At 34.4% G+C, this 19265-nt stretch overlaps 1 protein-coding gene across 1 annotated transcript in view; it reads left to right on the top strand.

Moving 5' to 3' along the window:
- The window catches only part of CEP128 (centrosomal protein 128), a 112958-nt gene extending 94383 nt beyond the window's left edge, over positions 1-18575 (top strand). The window contains exons 21-24 of the mRNA XM_080619344.1: positions 7524-7601; positions 9400-9513; positions 13213-13321; positions 18038-18575. Coding sequence (XP_080475470.1) covers positions 7524-7601; positions 9400-9513; positions 13213-13321; positions 18038-18144 — 408 coding nt within the window. The 3' untranslated portion in view covers positions 18145-18575. The remainder of the gene's footprint in view (positions 1-7523; positions 7602-9399; positions 9514-13212; positions 13322-18037) is intronic.
- The last annotated feature ends 690 nt before the right edge of the window (positions 18576-19265 follow it).

Raw genomic sequence — 19265 nt, 5'->3', positions numbered from 1 at the left:
GAGAAAGTAAAAATCTCAGGATAAATCTTTATTACTGAATACTGTGATTCTTTAGATATCCTATGTTATTTCTTTTAATTTAACTAGGAGTAGCAATATACAGTAGTCTTCACTTTCATTTCTTTGAATATAGTGTGTATATGAATGTAAATACAATTTTAAAGAGGGATCCTATATGTTCCATCCACAGGTTTATTTTTAGAAATGTTGGCCTTTCATCTGTGGAATGTGTATCTATGAATTCTTCCACAGAATATAGAATGCTTATAACTTTATAAGTAAAACATGGATATATGTGGTATAGCATGCTTTTTTTGGTTTGTTTTATATATCACAAATCATGTTGAAATTTTATTTGGCAGATTACTAAAATGTGTTTAGTGTGGAGCTTGGTCCTTTGTTTTAGTTTTAAATGTTTTATATTCTGTCAATTTATAACTTTAGGGACACAGACATCAGTTACACCTATCAATGTTACTATAGATTTTCTCTCATTTCTCTTATCTCATCTAAAGATGTGCATCTTTTGATTAAAATGGGGAAATCTGTAATCCAAATTCCTAATTTATTTTCCTACTCTGACACTGATTTACTGTGAATCCTAGCTTAAATCACTTCTCTCTGTATTTCAGTTTTTCTCAGCTGTGAAACTGAGCAGTATTTCTTCCTTCCCATGAAGGCCATGTTAATTGAATTTTTGTAATGCTTTCTGGAAGGCTTGATGAAATATTGTTAACATACAAAACATAAACATAAATTGCACATAAAAATTTTTAGCTTGCAAACCTCCATAAAGTTGAAGATAACATTCATGAATGAATGACAGAGAAGTCTTTATACCTTTTAGGAATGTGTGCCCATTAACATTGCTTTGCTTTAGACACTCTGCCTCTTGTCTTGTATTCCTTTTAATTTCCAGTAATTATGTCTGGATGTTTTTGCTCAAAATCTTAGCAAATGGTAAAGAATAGATTCTCAAAAAGAAGTCCTGTCGACCTCTAGTAGTACTCGGAGCACTAGCTGATGATTCACAGAGAGCTGGCTTGCCAAAAGACCGCACTGTCTTCTCCACATTTCTAGCTGCTAGTATGCATCAAACAACTAAAAATTCATGAAATGTTTTCCTAATATTTTTCCATGTAAACAATTCACGTAGTTACCGCAGGGATGTTATGTGCTCAAGAATGAGAGATGGTCCATGACATTGCAAACAGGAAAGGAAGCATCCATGCAGCTTTCTTAATTAAAATGTGGTCCACCCCATACAAAACCATCTGGAGTCTAAATTAAAAGCTTGGTTAGTTTGACATTTGCAGTGCTTTGTTACAAAGGTCTTTTGTTTTTCATTATTATAAGTGTAGTTTTTGCTTGGAAAAAAAAAAATAGTTAAAATCTTCATGAAACAATGTAGTATAGAAAAAAAGACAATTGAAATTGCATGTAGTGTGACTTGACAAGTTTTTATGTATTGCATATCTTTGTAAAGGTAAATTGGTTTCTTTTGTATTTGTACATATTTGTATTTTGTACAAATTTGTATGTATTCAAATCTGTATTTTGTATTACCTATCTTTGTAAAGGTAAATTGATTTCTTGATGTGCTGAAATTGTAACAATGGTGTAATTGGAGTAATGGTATTTAAAGAATACAAAAAAGTGGAATTTAAGGATACAAAATACATTTTTTTGTTTTCTCTTAAAGTTCCCTCTACAGAATGTGCTAGCTACTGTGGCATTTGCCTGGTGTGTGAAAGTCAACAGAGGACCTCAGGTGTAGAACCCTGCCTTGTGTAAAAGAAGAGCATATGGTGTATCAGTCTAGTGCTGGAGGTAGAAGTTAATAATGCCCAGTTTCACAAATATTAATAGGAAAAGTAAAGGATCCCTGTATACATGTTGAGTGTATCCTATTCTTGCTATTGAAGTATTCAACTTGCTAAGGCCATTTAAAATAAGTCATCGTAGGTCACCTTTACCATTATATCTTTCATCTGAATTGTGAGTAACTGCCTGCTGACATGCATTGCAGTCGGTTAAAATTACAGTCACATTTAATCTTTTTATGGGTATTCTTTGGGGATTAGCTCTAACTAGCACTTAAGTCAGTTCTAGTTTTCAAAAATATCTGTGCAATACAGCCAGCCATTTGTTTTTACCTAACTCAGAAAAGAAAGGGGCACTGTACTTGAAAGTCAATGAAGCTTGGTTTCTGGTTTATGTCTATGTGTTTTCAATACATTGATTCTAAATGCAAACTTTAGAAGGGTATATACAAACCCGCTCTGATCTATTTGCATTTAGCATTGCAGCTTTGAGCCAGAAAATGAAACGTGTATCTGATTTTGATTTAGATCTGTCTCTTGAGACAGTGTGAAGCTGTCTATCACCAAGAATACATCCATATAGGAGGATTAACTGTTCACGTGCAGTTTAAACATCAAAGTGTTTGTGTGAAGTAACGGAAAATGAGTAATTTGTTTTATTATTCTCTGTGAAAACACAGAACACCCCTTTTCAAAGTAAATAATTTTTATTTTTAAAACAAAGATTAATAGCACTCTATGGAAAAGTCTGCTGTGAAAGTAAAATGATTCCTTAATACAATTTCAGTCAGTATAATTGGTGTTTCTTCCTCTTATCAGTACCATCAGTGCACTGTGTCAGTACCTTCTGTTCTCTGCTAAACAATGAGCAGACAGATGTGATTGCTGTCTTTATGCATTATGGCATACAGCTTTCTGATTTCTGGGAAAAAAATCAACAGTACTTAATTGCCCTCTATGTTAGGTGCTTCTGACATCCTTTTTTGCATTTTATCTGTGTGGCTAAATCCATCTCTTTTAATAGAGTGTAGTCATTAATCATGCAAGTATGACATTTGATCCATATTGAGAGGGTTTCTGTGCATTTCATTAAATTACCAGACCATTTGTGTGCCAGCTTTTTCATCACCTTTCCCTCCTATTCTCCAATGTATTCTTTTGTTGCCACATTCTTTGTTGAATTTCCCCTATAAAACGTGGCTTTTTTCTTTTTCTGTTTTTATTTGCCATTCTTTTCATTGGTTTTATGAAAAAGGCACACATTTCTGTCCCTGAAAATGTTAGCATGTGACTTATCCTATTCAAATCAGTTCACAAACTGCTCAGAAGACTGTGAGAATTTTAGAATATAAAAGGATCTGTTCTGGTTAAGACCAAAGGTCAGTCTAGCCCAGCTATAGGCACTGCAACAATGGCCAAATTAAAATGCTTAGGGAAGTAGGGAAGAGTTTATGAACAGGACTGACGTATATTTTGTTTCTCACTCATTCATTCTGATTCCAGCCATTCAAAGCTCAGAGGCTCCAGACATAGATGTAATTTCTATGACTTTGGAATCCTTCCATGGTCTTCCTCATTCATGAACTTGCCAAGTTTTATGCTTAAACCCATTTAAAAATTTCTTTTTATGTGACTTCTTATTTTATGCAAATTGGTCATTTCTCCCCTTTGTCTTCCTGGCATAAGAGTCCTCCTTTTTTTCAGTCATTGTATTTAATAGTTTCTTATGTAGAAACAGAACTCCATGGCTTTGATCATTCTTGTTGGTCTTCTCTGACCTTCTTTCTGTTTTGAAACAGAAGTCTCCAGCTGCACTCAGTTGTCTAGATGGGTTGACCCTGTGGTTTCATACTCAGGAATAATTATATTCTTTTTTTCCTCTTTCCTGATTATATCCAGTATTATTGCTTGTCTGATTGATACTGAATACTGAGTTAGCAAGTTCTTGAAAATATGTATCATTACTCCATGATCTACTTCCTGAGCAGTAATGATTAGCTTAGAGCCCATCATCTCGTGTGTGAGGTTGGGTTTAAATTTTAAGAATCTAAAAAACCTTTCAAAGTAGAGTGTATCATCCTTTATCCACATGATTCTTGATGAAACAAAAAAAAACCAACAAGGACTGAGTATGCATATAACCTAAAGGCTGGTCTTCTGCTTTCAAGATTACGTTTAATAATGTAACTAACGTGGGCTAGCTGAGGCACAGCTGATGGTTTTGGGGTTTTTTTGTGTTCCATAAAAAGTACATGAAATAGAGGGATATATTTAGGAGACACTTGGGGAAAATAGACAATGTTGACATGAGGTTTTGGCATTGGAATTTAGAGAAAGAATTGAAAAATGGGATGGCTTAAGGCATCATTTAGGGCCTGAGTTCCTTTTATTCTGAGAACAGATGGCAGGTTGTCTTTTAAAATGGGGAGTGAGAGGGCAAGGGCAAAACTCTTTGTAGTTGGAAAAAAAATTGCTGCAAATTGAATATACTCTAATGCATACTGAGGAGCCACTACATTAAATTTGTCCTGTGTCCCAGGCAATTTTATTTCAACTCTGTGTAATATCTCAAATGTATATTTTTCTGCAGTTCATAAATAAAATACTTTAGCAAAATGAATTAGGCAATATATACTATAAGCTTAAAATATATATGGTTTAATTTGGTATTGTACCAAGAAGAGACATTGGGGGGGTGTTATGATTTTGGGGTTATTTCCTATGAGGAAGGATTTTTATTTCTGAAGGGGTAGTGAAGTTGTTGTGTTCAAAGTAAAACTTTGTGGACATGTGTCCCATCAGATCTTGATGATACTGGGATGACTGCTAAACATTAGGATTCAGTATTTTGTTTCACATATAGTTAAGTTTAGATTGCTTTGGGTCTGTTGTCTCTCATATATTTCCTAGCCTTAGAAAAACACATGCAGACCAATACCAGGGGCTACTCTGTGAAGCAGCAGCAAACATTGCATCTTATCATAAATTAATGAAGTGGAAAATTAATGCTTTGATGAACATAAGGCCATTGTAAATGAAGCATGAAATATGAATGAATACCGCTTTACTGTGGTAAAAGTGAAATGGTTCATTCTTATGAGAGGTAAACATTAGAGATTGATAGATACCTCTAGGCAACTTTACTTTCAAGTTGAGATGTATAGTAGCATTTTGAAAACAGGAAGGAGGTATTTTATAGCTATAAAAACATTTTTACACTGTAATCTGTGAAAAACACTTTATGCACAATATGTAGGCCTCCTGCCCAATTAATATATTACTGCAGGTTCTCTAATTCTTTTTTGGTAAAGAAACAGATATGTTTCAGGAAAAATTAGTTTTTATTCCTTACAAAATCTTCATAGGTAAATTTTGCGGGACTTCTTATGAAGATAGTACAGTAAATTTTAGTTTTGGTCCAAATACAGCTAGCTAAGTGTGAAATATAAACTTCCTTTCTCCTGCATGAGGTGAGAAAGAAGAATTTACTGGTTTTTGTTAGAAGAAAAAATCTTTATTAATTCTGACTGAGTTTTGTTGAAATGTAACAGAATTAATATGTTAGTATAGAAGAAAAGAAGAAATATTAATTTGTTTTGTGTTCATATCTAAATTATCTATGCCTTATTTTCCCTGTCTCTATTTTCTTGTTCTCACTAATTGACTAAAGTATCTGTTTTATTCTGTTTTACTTTTGACAGTTCTTCTGATACTTCTTGGAATCTAAAATATCCTTCCTTGCAGTCAATCCTTTTATCCCATTTTCTAGGCTTCTTAATCTTCCTATTGTTCTTGAAGCAACAATTAATTCAACCTTCTCATGAATTCTTTCCCCTTGCCTGTGATAATGGAGCTGTTACTGTTCTAACAATTTTGACCACAATGTATTCTTATTCTCTTCTGTACTGTGTGAAAAGTACAAATTATCCTGGAAAAAGGCACCAGATTTGGGAGTTCCTGGCTATTTTTTTCCTACTGCATCGTGCATTCCTACTGCAGAATATAATAGTAGGAAAAGAGAGCCCTTTTTTAGCTAAGCATGCAATCTAAGAGTAAAAGTTTATTCTGAGAGGGTGGGAGATTATTGTTTGAACCTCATTAGTCTCAAAAGCTAAAAAAACCCTAATGGAACACTGATTTAACAGGGTCATTTTATAGAAATTGGTTCCAATATTGTCAGTGTATTAACTGCCAGTACAAATTCTTCCTAATTACAGAAAAGTAGGTAAATTATTTTACATACATTATATTTCTGCATACATATGATTACAGAAGCAGAAAAAACAGTCCCACGTTCACTACCTAATCTAGTTTATCGGCTGAATTTTGGTTACAAGTTCAGCCTTGCGAGATGCAAGTGAATCTCATTGCTTATGAAACTTGACCTTCATTAGTTATGGAAACCATATTTCTTGTGATCTTAAAATCTGAATGTTTGGAGCTGTTACGAAAGAAGCAAACAATAAGACAGATGTCATTGCTTCTAAATGGATGGTGTGTCTGCACTTGGGCTTACTCTGTTCATTTCTGTTTCTATACTTTTCACTCTTCCCTCCATCTTTTTGAAGTAGAGTGCACTTGTGCTGAGAGGTTCCCAGTGTTGGGTTTTTTTTTTATCCTGGTGTGATTGAAAGTTTTAGTCTCTTTAGGTCTTAAGCCTGAGACTAAAAGGGAATGTCTTTCGTGTTGGTCAGATGGTGACTTTCCAAGACTAGCAGCAGAGCTTTTGTAGTTAAGGGCAAATTAACTCAGTTTGCAGACTTTACAGCATAACCATATTTGACTTCAGGATTGATGAATTGTATTTGTTGTATAGATTTTTGCTTTAAAGTGCCAGGGCAGTAACATGGTTAATGATATCCATTATTATTAGGTTGCATACCAGGTTAACAGAACCTTAGCCAAAGAAGTGTAATTTATAGAACTGTAGAGGAAATGCCCACTGTTCAGAAACTATAAGCAGTATTGTTACTCTACTTGCTCTTCAGCAAATAACAGAAGGACACTTTTTTGAGAAGCTCCAGAGGAGTCTGGTTTGTGGGGCATAACTACTTTTTATACATGACCAACCCGCTTGTTCAGAAAACCCAAACCAGGACACTAATTTTCTTCGGTTCCTTGCATCTTGCTACACACTAGAGTTTTTGTGTCACTGGTGTGAATGTGAAATCTTGTTGTTTAGTCCAACCCTAACTCTTCCTAGAGTGGTAATTCATTCTTCAGCAGTACATACCATATATCTAAAACAAAAATACGAAATTTGATAGTTTTATATTTAGCTAAGTGCTAACTGCACATAATTGTATTTGGAAAAAAAAAGTTTCTACTATGTGTTTAACTACAAAGATATAAACGTTGTGAGTAAAGATTTATATTTTTGTTAAATGCTTTTTATTCCCTGAAGTGCAATAAAAGACAATTTCATACTGAAGGCTACATAAACTCCAAAACTGTAAATAAGTATTATTTTGCTCAGTAAACTGGTAACTATTCAGAGAGACTCAAATTAAGGAAACTCTGCTGTATGTTTTATTTTGTCCCTATTTTTTCTTAACAGCCTTCTTACTGTTGACCTGTTTTATTTACAGACGCATACATACCTATAGACCTGTTTTCCATAGATATAATAGATTCTTAATGTCTAAGATGGCTGAAAGAATTGATTAACTTTTCTGTTTTATCTTGTGTTCTGTTCTTTAGCATACTCAAGTAGCTTTAGACCGTCTGGAGACTGTTCCTGAGAAACTGAGCCTGTTAGAAGATTTCAAAGATATTGGAGTGAGACAGATTTCATATGATTCTTTTAGTATTTCCAAAATATTTTAGTTAATTAATGTCCTCTTCATATGTATGAATTAATTAATAAGATATGTAAAATTACATAGTACATATTATATAGACAAAACATACAGAAATCTATTTTCATGTTTTATGAGGTTATAAATTTAGTCCTAATTAGTAACATTGCTGAGGTGCTCCATAATGTAAACAAACATTGCTAACTGGGCATAATAGGTCAAGTCCTAATTGCTGGTTCAGAATATTTGTACTGAGTGGTGAATTCTGATATGCTAATTGTTAAAAAATGAAAATTTTTAAATTAAATAAATTATACCACATTGACAGTAGTGGTGAAGTATTGTCAAATCATAAGCTTCATATCAGATCTTCAGTGGCTAAGTGGCTAAACCACTGTATTATTATTACTTTCCATACATGAAGTTGGTAGTTTACTAAAGAGAATTTAGAATCTCATTGCACAATATAAATTTAAAATCAGTATTAAATCACATATCAACAAATGCATAATGAGTTGCATTTTATTTGCTATATAGAATTTCTTATTCTGAGGTACTCATGAACATTTCAAAACATACTTGTTTACAGCGTTTGTTATTTTAAATGTACTTGCATAAGGTCATGTGTTAATAATTGTACGCTGTTTTATTGTTGTCATCATCAACAGCTAGGAACACAAGTGCTAGTTGAAATATTTGGGTTTTTAAAAAAAAATATTGTTGAGAGCTCTAGCTTTAACTTCACATTCCAGGTAACCCCAGAAGAGCTTTTTGCTCTAATAGAGATTGGCATTTGCCCTTTGTTTCTGATGGTTCTGCATTGCGACAGGAAAAATTCTGCTCTCAGCTGGGCAAAGCGGAAGCTTGAATGTAGGGTTTCTACAGTCTCCCTCACATGTGCATGCTTTTGCTTAATGACGCTATGAAATGACGCTGTCATTTTCTGATTTGCTGTAGTTATCACTTAGGCAGCATTTGTGAGATTGGAACTCAAATTCTTTGTCTTAATTTGAGCTCTGTCCTTCTCCCTGATGTTTAATTTTGTAAAGATTTTTTTTTTCTTTTTAAAAAAAAAGTCCTTACCAACAACTGCATACTGTTTATTACATAATTTATTATTCAAGAGAGCTAAGCTTTATATCTTAGCCATGAGTATGATGTCAGTATGGAGTTTCATTAATTCTTATATTTGAAAATAATACATTGGATATTTTGTACAATAGCCTATTTTATTCTCAAGTAGTATGTGTGAATGAAGTATTTCAAAGCCATTCATTGCTTTCCATTGCTAGCTTGTTCTTCCTTCAGTGTTTTCATAGGAAGTGAGAAGGAAAGAGAAAGTAAATCTTTGGTAATATCTCACTTGTTTGGTAGTTGTATTCATTCAAGTGAATGATTAGCTAGTTCAGTGAGAAGTGTTCTGTTTTCTCATTTGAAGATCGTTCTGTTTAGTCCATATCCTTAGAACTTTTTTTTTTTGTTCAAGTGCTTAATATTTCACCATTACAGAATTTCTTTCTTAGAAGGCACAATATTAATGAATTTTGGAGTTACAAGCAATCTTTCACCGTTTAAGGATGAGGCTGTTCACATTTTAACCTATTTTCATTTTAACATTACATGCTTTTGTATGGCCTCTGTATTTCAACCTCTGAAAGACAGTAATTAATTAATTCTTGCTGTATTGAAAATTCCTGGTGATACCTGTGTTTACAGCCAACATTTATTAACTGCTTTTCAGATTATGAAACCATTTAGATCTTTCAATCCATTTCTAGGAGTCCCGTTGCCAAAGGGAGGTTATTGAGGAAAGGTATACAAAATATAAAGAACTAGTATGTTCTCTACAGCAACAGCTGGAAGATTCAAAACGAATAGTTCAACAATTCAAGGTATGTGTGTGTACTCCACTTTTGTTTCCCAATTACTTGCAGTCAGCAGCATAAGTTTATTTGATGCATATTAACTCCTAGTACAAACACAGACTAAAATCACACATGAATGTTTCTGTTTTGTGTAGCTGCCATGGCTGATGTAAAATTTGATGACAGAAGTTTGTCTTCATTTGAAAGTGCCATGGATGTTTTCCAAAAATGTTTAAAATTTCGAAGAAAAGTGTCTTACTGAGTCTTACAACTCTGAAGGGTTTACCTGCTTTATCAAATTGCTGTCTGCAGCAATTTTTTGATTAGTTTGTTCAATTTTCCCTTGTCCTTTCATGTAAAAGGTAAATACAGAAATCTGTTTCCTTCATGAAAAGGATGATTAATTTTTAGATTTCTTATTGTGATTTTTCAGGAGTTGCCCGTTGTATTTTTTACAAAAGATAGGATGTCTGTTTTATGCATAAAATCCAGGCAAACAGGACAAGTGGTTTGTTAGAGATCGCTCAGTGGACTGATAATTGGGCTAAGCATAATTTCCTAACTCCATGCGAGACAAATCCAGTGCTGTTGAGAAACATTGCCTGTAATGAGTTTGCCTTTCCAACTGTTAACACGCTTTCTTTCAATAGCTTGTTCATTGTCATACTGTTTGTCACTGCATGTCATTGTGGTAGCAGCTTACTTTGGTAGAACTGCAGTTTCTTGTGGGCATGACTGAAATAAGTGATCAGAACTGAAGAACCATGCTAGTATTTCAGCTACTTAATCACAATTGAATCAAGATACTTTAGCAATGAATCTTACCAGTGTCTCTAAGCGTTGAGCTAAAAATGTGCTATATACATACTGTGTATAAAACCCCTTTGTTTGTGTTCCCCACCTCTTCCGTAGTGGTCTTCCTTCTGTAAAATGAAGGCATACTTAGCAGTAGGTCTTTTTAAAAGTCAAAAAAGTAAAATAAATACAGAGTATTTTAGCTCAGTTAAGTTGCTGTGGTAAGAAGGTATTAAGCTACTTGAAAAAAACATCTTGCTTTTCTGCAAGAAAGAATTGAAACAGGACAGATTCGGTTTCATCTGTTGCTAATGATAATCTTCGCTTTCTTGAATTTCTCTTGGCTTCACACAAGAGTTACTAATTCAGTAGCCTCTGAAATTTAGAAAATATTGAAAAGCTAAGTGGAATGCAATCAGCTGATGGTAGAATATAATATTGCAGTAAGCTGACTGAACTTACTGAGCTTGTGTGATTTGAACTCTATATTCAGAATGCAGTACAAAGCTGATTCCAAACCAGTATTTCCTCTTTAGACAAAAGAGAGCATTTAATGGCTTCCATTTAGTTATGCCTAATTGGGGTTTTGCATGACATACAGTACTCTTTGCTGTCACGGCTGTTACAAATAGAACAGAATGTTCAAAAACAAGTAACAGACGGGTGCTAATCTGATTTCAGTGATCAGGATAGCTTAGTCTAAAAAAATCCTTTTTAATGCTTGCCTTTCTCACCCTCTCTTGGAACTAACTCAAATGCATTGTTATTTATTTTTTTTACTATTTGTCAATTGGTTGTCTCTAAAATTGATTGGTGGAAGAAAGTAAACTTAAGGACATCAAAATTCATTCTTATAGTTTTGATTAATGCTCTATAGATAACATAGTGCTTTTGCTATACAAAGCAGACAGTTATTTGGTAGGTGATAAGAAAATGCATGGTTTTAAAAGGGAGTTCTTGTAAAATTTGTACAGTGACAATTTTAGATAAAATTACTTATGGAAGTTATCTTTTTCCTTTGTTATGATCTTCTTTCTAGCCTTTCATGTTATACTGCTCTTTCAGTTTGCTTGCCAATATTAATCTCAGACAGGCATTATCTAATCCTGGGTCCTAGCCTCTTCATTTTAAGGAGTAAACATGAAACTGATATTAAATGTTCCCCTAATAGCAGTTATTTTTCTTTCTTTCTTATGATTTCATTTGTCCCCACTCAGTCTTCCTACACCTTTGTAGTCTTTTCAAATGGCTGTAAAATACCTGCTGGGTAGAAGCCCAGGAAAATCATAGTTCCTATTTGTATGTGTTAAAATGTAAAATTGCCGGCAATTAAAGAGGCCACAGTCTGTCAGAATACCATCAAGTACAACAGTCATGACTTCAAGAAAGGACAAATGATAGTAGATAAAGATGTTGGGGGAAAAGAAGATAAATATAACATATACAATAAAATAAATAATAAAGAATACCATCTGAAGCAAAATCAAAAGGTAAAGCTAGAGGAAAACTAAAGATAAATGTTATGATTGATAAATGTAAATATCTTAGGGTAGTTTCCCTGCCACGAATTACTGACATTCTAGTCAAATGCAGCATACAGGTGTAATTGTAAATGAAGCACATGAGTAAAGAGAAAGCCATTTTGTATTGCCAGTGCGGTAGAAGCTCCTTGCTTGTTTAAAAGCCCTGTTCTAAAATAACGTTTCTGGAAGCAGATTGAAAAGACAAAAAGTTTTTTTATTCTTTAAAAGTTGTTATTGTTCTATGTACACTATAGGTATTAAGTCTCGCATCAGCACATAAGGGGATTAATATGTATAATTCCCATTAGTCTTAATAGGAGTAAATCCTTTTTCAGTGATGGGACAAAAGCTCATTGTATCTCTAAATTAATGTTGAATTTTATTTTGTTTTCTGTTTAGTTTTCACATCTTTGTAGCAGCATGAATGATAAATTGCAAAATGTTTTAACAAAATTCCCTGAGGCTGTTTATGATAAGAACTCAGTAGCAAAACTGAGTGTTTTATGAACTGATGCATTTGTTTATTATTGTCTCTCATTTAAAGAAACTGAGTAATTTGGATATTAAGCCAAGCTTTTAATCTTATTTTGGAAGGTATTGCAACTGGGGTCTACTTGCTGCAATGCTAATAAAGATTTATGGAGATTTTTGTTTAAATGGGCTTTTTAAAATGATCCTTTTTTAGCTTATAGACCAAATGACTTCCCTTACTAAAAGGCTGTGCTGAGTGGGTCTGGCCACAAATAGTAACATGGTACTTCAGACTTTAATAGTTTTACAAAATTGAAAAGCAGCTTCAGGTATTTTGATATGAGAAAACAATGAAGTTTGATTTTTTTCAGTGGCAAGGAAAATGAATGTAATTTTTATTATTACCTTTTTTCTGATTCTCCTCCCCATCCCACTGCGGGGGGCGAGGGGAAGTGAGTGAGTGGCTGTGTGGTACTTTAGTTGCTGCCTGGGGTTAAACCATGACAACATGACCATGGAACTTCACTGAATTAACGTGGACCATTCATTGATGAGAGATTTATCATTCACTGATGTCTGCCCTGCCACTGTGCTTTATCCTGAACTGTTGATGTGATGTAAACAGAAAAGAGAGCATTTTTACAACTTGCTGTAGTGACAAGAACTCACACTGTTTCTAATGCTTTTCTCAATGCAAAGTATTCTTTTTTTTTTTTTTTTTTTTTTTTTTAGAGAGATTGTGTGATGAATTGGGCTTGAGATTCACAGACAAATTAATTTAAACTTTACTGCAACACTGAGAATTCTGCAAATTCGAATCATGGGTGAAATTTTCTAGCATGGTGAAATCACAGCATATACCTGTCTGTGTGCTGCTGCATGTTTTTTGATAATGTAAACTTTAACAGATAAAAATATTTTTATTTGGCTCCCACAGAACGTGAAAATGGAGGCTGAAATGTCAGATATAGAACTGGCTGCTCCATCTTCTAGTTTGCAAACTCAAAACAGCTTTTTGTCCAGATCACTGCTCTCCAATTCAGGTTGTAAGTATTGTTTCATAGAAAAAAATCTGCAAGTAATGTATTTTTCTCTTTTGAAGCTGTTTTACTTGAAAGGGTAAGACACTCTACTTTTCAACAAAAAAAAAGTAATGCTAGAACCATCTTAAGACACTTCCTGTGTTTTGGCTTTAGATACTGGATAGATGCCTTTGTCTAGGAAGTACTTCATTGCATCCCACTGATAGTTATTTAACTTGCTTTAGGTGGGACATACAATATATTCTGTCATCCAAATCTATGCCAATAAAAAAGGGCTGCACTTAGAAAAAGGGCTGCACTTAGATTCTGGATCTCTGCTTGAAGAATCGTACCTGTGTAAGCTGAATAACTTTTCAGGTACCAGAGAAACATCCTCAGCCAAGGATTCTTTCCCAGATCTTTCATTTGTACTAGTTAGTCTGTGCTTGTGTAGCAAGCAGTTTAACAGTGAAAGTTGAATTCACTAATTCTGCTTCTATTTCAGTAGCTGGTTTTAACTATTCTTTCTGTCCCTTAGTGCATATACAAGTTCAGGTCATGCAAGACTATGGGATTTCTGATACAGCTAGGAGCTGCTCAGTAAAAGATAGGACATTAGATCTTTATCTGGAAGAGATACACGTTTTCATAAGTGTCAAAACTAACTTAAAAACCCTTAAAAAGGTGTTTTTGGTTTTTTTTTCTTGGAAGGATATTACCTTCCATTTCTTTTTAACATAGCCAGTTTGTGTACTGGGAACCTATTCAGTAAGTTGCATTCTATGTAATGGCAGGTCCTATTTCAGGCTTCATTGCTCTTTCAAACCTTTGTATTATAGAATGAGTGCTGCAGTACATTATTGCTCACGAGTAAGTCCTCAGTTGATCTGATGAAGTTAAAGATAATTGGTTTCTTTTCCCTTTAGAATCTGGGGATTGTGATTAATGTATTTCTGCAGAGCATACTGAATTCGTGGTAGGAATAAAGCATAACAGCAAATGCCTCCATCTCGTCTGTACTTCAGGAATAGTTTCCCCTGACTCAGAGTTGTTTTTCCATTTTTCCTAACCTCATCTCTATCAGTTTTGCAAGTCAAAGTATAACTCAGCCTGGTATAGAAAAGAAATAACCCATACCTTGCAGGCATGTTGGACTAGATGACTTCTAACAGTCCCTTCCAACCTCAACAGTTCTGTGATTCCATTGCAAAAAATTGTTGAAATTTAAAGAGGCAGCATAAATATTCCTAAAATATTGCAATATCTTTATATTGCTTAACCCGAATGGAACTTGGTAGGACATTGTTGCTTTAGTAGTTTTTAATCAATTTTAGGCGACTGTCAGAGAAAAAGGATCCATGTGATCTGAATACCTATCTCATGAACCAATTCTGCATATTTATTCTCTGATTCAACTGAGGGTTTTTTTACTAGCACTAAAAAGAAGGAGGTTAAAAAAAAATGATGAATGGAAGAGATAGTAGTGATTCAATAAGTCGATCATTATGAAATATTTGCAAAGTCTTTAGCATTTGAAACCACGTTCAGGCATGGCCTGGGGGCCATGGCTTCTTTTTTTTTTTGCTGAAAACTTTTAGGAAGGTATTTTCCACATCATAAATTAAGCTGATCTTCATATTTCATATTTTCCAAATCCGAGAATGGTGCTGAGAGTGTTTTTAATTTTGCTCTTTTGCCCAGATGGTAAAAAGCTATTAAAAAAAAAAAGGGGGGGGGGGAAGAGTGCACGGAATGACAAAAAAGTAAGAAAACAGTGAATGTGTTTTACTTTTTCCTATTTGATTTTAAGGGAAAGAAACTGGATACAAAAATCTTTAGAGTTTGCTCCTTACTTGTATTCTATAAAAATCAGATTTTCTGAGGATAAAACAGAGAAGTAGGCATAGAATACTTTTTCAATCTGTGACTTGACTCTGAGAGAATGAAGATGGTGTTCTTAATTTCTCACTTTGCTGTTTCTTTACTTCCAGGAGTTAGTGCTATTGCATGTTTTTTATGCTTAGTAAGTAAGTATGAGAGAAAATGCCTGATGTCATTTCAGATGTCCTAGAGTATGCTTCTAGCTGTCATTTCAGGAAGGCATAGATTTCCCACAGGTCTCAGCTCTTTGTAGATGTATGTGGTAGCTTATGGCACTAAGGTATGTGCATTACTCCATAGATTTTTGGTTAGTGACTGAATGTTTTACCTTTATGCTGAACCTAATCACCAGTCAAATGTGTATTTTGAAGTTGCTGCTATAGTTTTTTGAGGACAGTGAAAATTCTGCAGTGGTATTAACATTAAAGAGCTTTTCTTGTGATTGCCAGTGAGTGGCAAATGTTAAAATCAGCTGCTTCAGTCATGTTAGTCACATGAACAGCATGAACTTTTAATTTCAGTAATGATACTAATTAGTTATAATTTGAGACTTTGACAGCGAAGTATAATTTGAGGTCTTTTGCTCCCAAATCCCCTGTAGCTTTTAACTAATCTACCTATAAATGTCATCAACTAATTTCTGTGATGAATTTATCTCCTTACTTCTTCAGAAACAGAAGAATAGACTTTTTATTTTTTCATTTACCTCTGGGAGTAGTTTGCAAGCCTTTCTGATTTAATGTTTCCCCACTCCATCTCCCTTAAATTTATGAATCCTTGCAGATTATAGAAGCTCCCTTCTATAGAAGCTCCCTTCCCAATGTCAGTCTCATATGACTTGTGGAGAGCACCAGGAAGGAGAGCAGACATGTTTGATATAGTTTAATATATCTGCAAGGGGAATCCCAGGATTTAGGTTTAAAACGGGTTGAAGAAAGAGACGAAAGGTATGAGAAAATAAATAAGGGAACAACAAACTCCTTCCATACATATAAAGTTGCCAGTGCAGCAGGCAGTTAAAAGGAAAAGTAATTAACGTTAACATTCTGTTTTATTTCTGGTCTTCATGTTTCTGGTAGTATATCTACAGTTATAACAGCTTTTCCGTATCAAACTATTTTAAAGATGCTGTAGGAATGAGCTTTTATTTTATAACCATTTTCTTAGAAAGGAAGACATTTAACTGAGAAAATAATTTATTCAAGAAAGCGTTCATCAGACATGCTTTGCACTCTGAATTGTGAAACCAAAACAGTTGGTCAGTGATGTCACTTTTGGTTGTCATCTAAAGAATAATTCTCAGAAATTATTTTTCATGGCTACTGTATTATTTTTTTTAAATATTGTATTACAAAGGTACCTAGAGTCACACATGCTTTGCTTTAGCTTTGTGAATTGAGTCCTGCCTTTCTCACTGTGCAGTTCATCACTTTAAGGTTTTAACCATATGGCTTTCAGGCTTTCTGTTGTTGTTGGGAATTTATGTTCCAGGGCTTCATAAGCTGTGACTTTATGAAGAAGAAAATAGCCACCAGTCTTCCTAACTTCTGTAACTAGGATCAGAGTCTTCTCTGACGCTTTGGCTCTGGTGATACGCGACACTGTTGTGTCAACATGGCATATGGAAGGAATGAGATCGTGGTTCAAAAAACCCAAGTTGTCCTGAATCTTGATTTTTATTGTCATAACAATTAACTCCTGCAGTGTATGCTGATATGTCTTTATACTTCTGCCTATACTTTTGCATGAGTTCTTAAGACTACTTGTATTTACATGTATAAATAAATTAAAAGTAAAAAGACATTGTAAAATCATGGTGCTGCAGGGCACCATTCTAGAACAAAACCTTCTAACACTGCTCTAGGACAAGAACCTGGAATAACTGGAAACTTGACATAATCTCTTTGAAAAATGCAAACTGATTTAGTTTAGCAATGAATTTTATTTATGATCTTTCACTTTACTTTGAATACTAACTACAGGAAGTACTCCTAAAATAGCATATGGTAGCATAATTTTTGGCCAATACTGAAAACTTTGTGCTGACAAATGATAACTCACTAGTTTACTTATGTACCAAACACAGTGATTTCATTCTCCTTCTAAAAGTGAAAACATCTCACTCCTCCTAATCAAACTGTGAAGACTTGCTCCCTATGAAATAAATTTTGGCTATATACTGATGCAGTTTTACTGGACTACTAAAAAATTGCACTCTGGACATTTATTACAAACAATCAGGAAAGACCTCTTTTCTTATGATATAAGGAAGGCCATTAGAAGGGTATAAGGTGATACCCACTTTCTTCCCCTGAATTTATGCCTTTTGTTAAATAATAGCTATATGCTTGGATATTTGGACTTTTCCTCCAGCACTTCATCATAAAATGTTCTGTCAATTCATACAGTCTAGATTTTGATGCAATAAAATGTATTTAGAAATAAGCATTATATATGCGCTGTGCTATACATACAATCGTATGGCATCCTATGTGCCATATGGCACTGAATTTGTTCAGTGCCAGTTGTTAACTTTAGTCCATGCTATTGGTAAAGATATTCCGTCAGAATTTTTTTGAGTGGGTTTGGTTTTTTTTTGTCTGTCTTAAACAAAAATTCTGGAAAACTAAATGGAAAATAAGTGTTAGTGGAATAATTAAATAATTAAAAATCCAATTTACATTTCTTCTGTATAAGAAAGCTTTTGGCCTTGCTTGTATTATATAGTATTAAAATCTGTATATATTGCATAATGAAATATATGCTTCATATAAACATTGATGGTCAGTCAGCAAAATGTGTGCATTTCTCTGAAGAGGTTTAATTTTTTTCTTTTTTTTATGTATGACTTATTTCTAGCATTTATGAAAAGAATGTCTCCTTTTGATACAAATGCCACCAAGGAAGATTCCATTAATGTTGCTGTCAGTGAAATGAAGCTGCAAGCAGAAAGAGGAAAGCAGTAGAAAATTTTACAATAACACACCGTCTTTCTCTGTGGTAAATTCCCTTCCACTCTTTTTGGGTTTTGAACAGTAATAATTCCATGTGTTATAGGAGTTACGTAAGCCAACACTTACATAAAAGAGCACAAAGAGTGAGTCTAATGAACTCCTGTGGTAATTTATGTAACTTGTACACCAAAGATTTTCAGGGATTATGCTATTCTCTTGTATTTGTTTCTGCACTCCTCCTAAGTGAAATTTATTCTGTTCCTGAAATACCATGAAATGAAAGACCTGTGATATTAATCTTTGCTATCAGCTTATTTACCCCTGTGCAGGAATTGTTCTGACATGTGTTTTTTTATAACCTTTAATAACATTATTAATAATGAAAAATAATCAGAAACTACCTTTGTCCTAGTATTTATTATGAGTCATTATACAATGTTGTGCAGACACATTTGTGGTTTTATGTTCTTCATAGAAGCATAGAATCATAGAATGGTTTTGGTTGGAAAGGACCTTAAGATCATCTATTTCCAAACCCCCTGTTATGAGCAGAGACATCTCCCACTAGACCAGGTTGCTCAAGGCTTTGTCCAACCTGGCCTTGAACACCACCAGCTTCTTTGGGCAACCTGTTCCAATGTCTCACCACTCTCACAGTAAAGATTTTCTTCCTTACATCTAACCTAAACTTCCCCTGTTTAAGTTTAAACCCATTAGCTCTTGTTGTATCACTACAGTCCCTGATGAAGAGTCCTTAGCCAGCATCCTCATAGTAACCCTTCAGATTTTGGAAGGCTGCTGTGAGGTCTCCACACAGCCTTATCTTCTCCAGGATGAACAGCCCCAACTTTCTTAGCCTGTCTTCATATGGGAGGTGCTCCAGCCCCCTGATAATCCTTGTGGCCCTTCTCAGGACTTGCTCCAACAGTTCATGTCCTTCTGATGTTGAGGATACCAGACCTGTATACAGTATTCCGAGTGGGGTCTCACAAGAGCAGAGCAGAGGGGCAGGATCACCTCCTTCGACCTGCTGGTCACGCTCCTTTTGATGCAGCCCAGGATATGGGATACGGTTGGGCTTTACCGGCTGTGGATGCACACCACCCGCTCAAGTTCAGTTTCTCATCAAGCAA

The sequence above is a fragment of the Psittacula echo genome (assembly GCF_963264785.1).
Source record: "Psittacula echo genome assembly, chromosome: 5".
Lineage (NCBI taxonomy): Eukaryota > Metazoa > Chordata > Aves > Psittaciformes > Psittacidae > Psittacula > Psittacula echo.
This window is presented reverse-complemented; position numbering and strand designations above follow the sequence as displayed.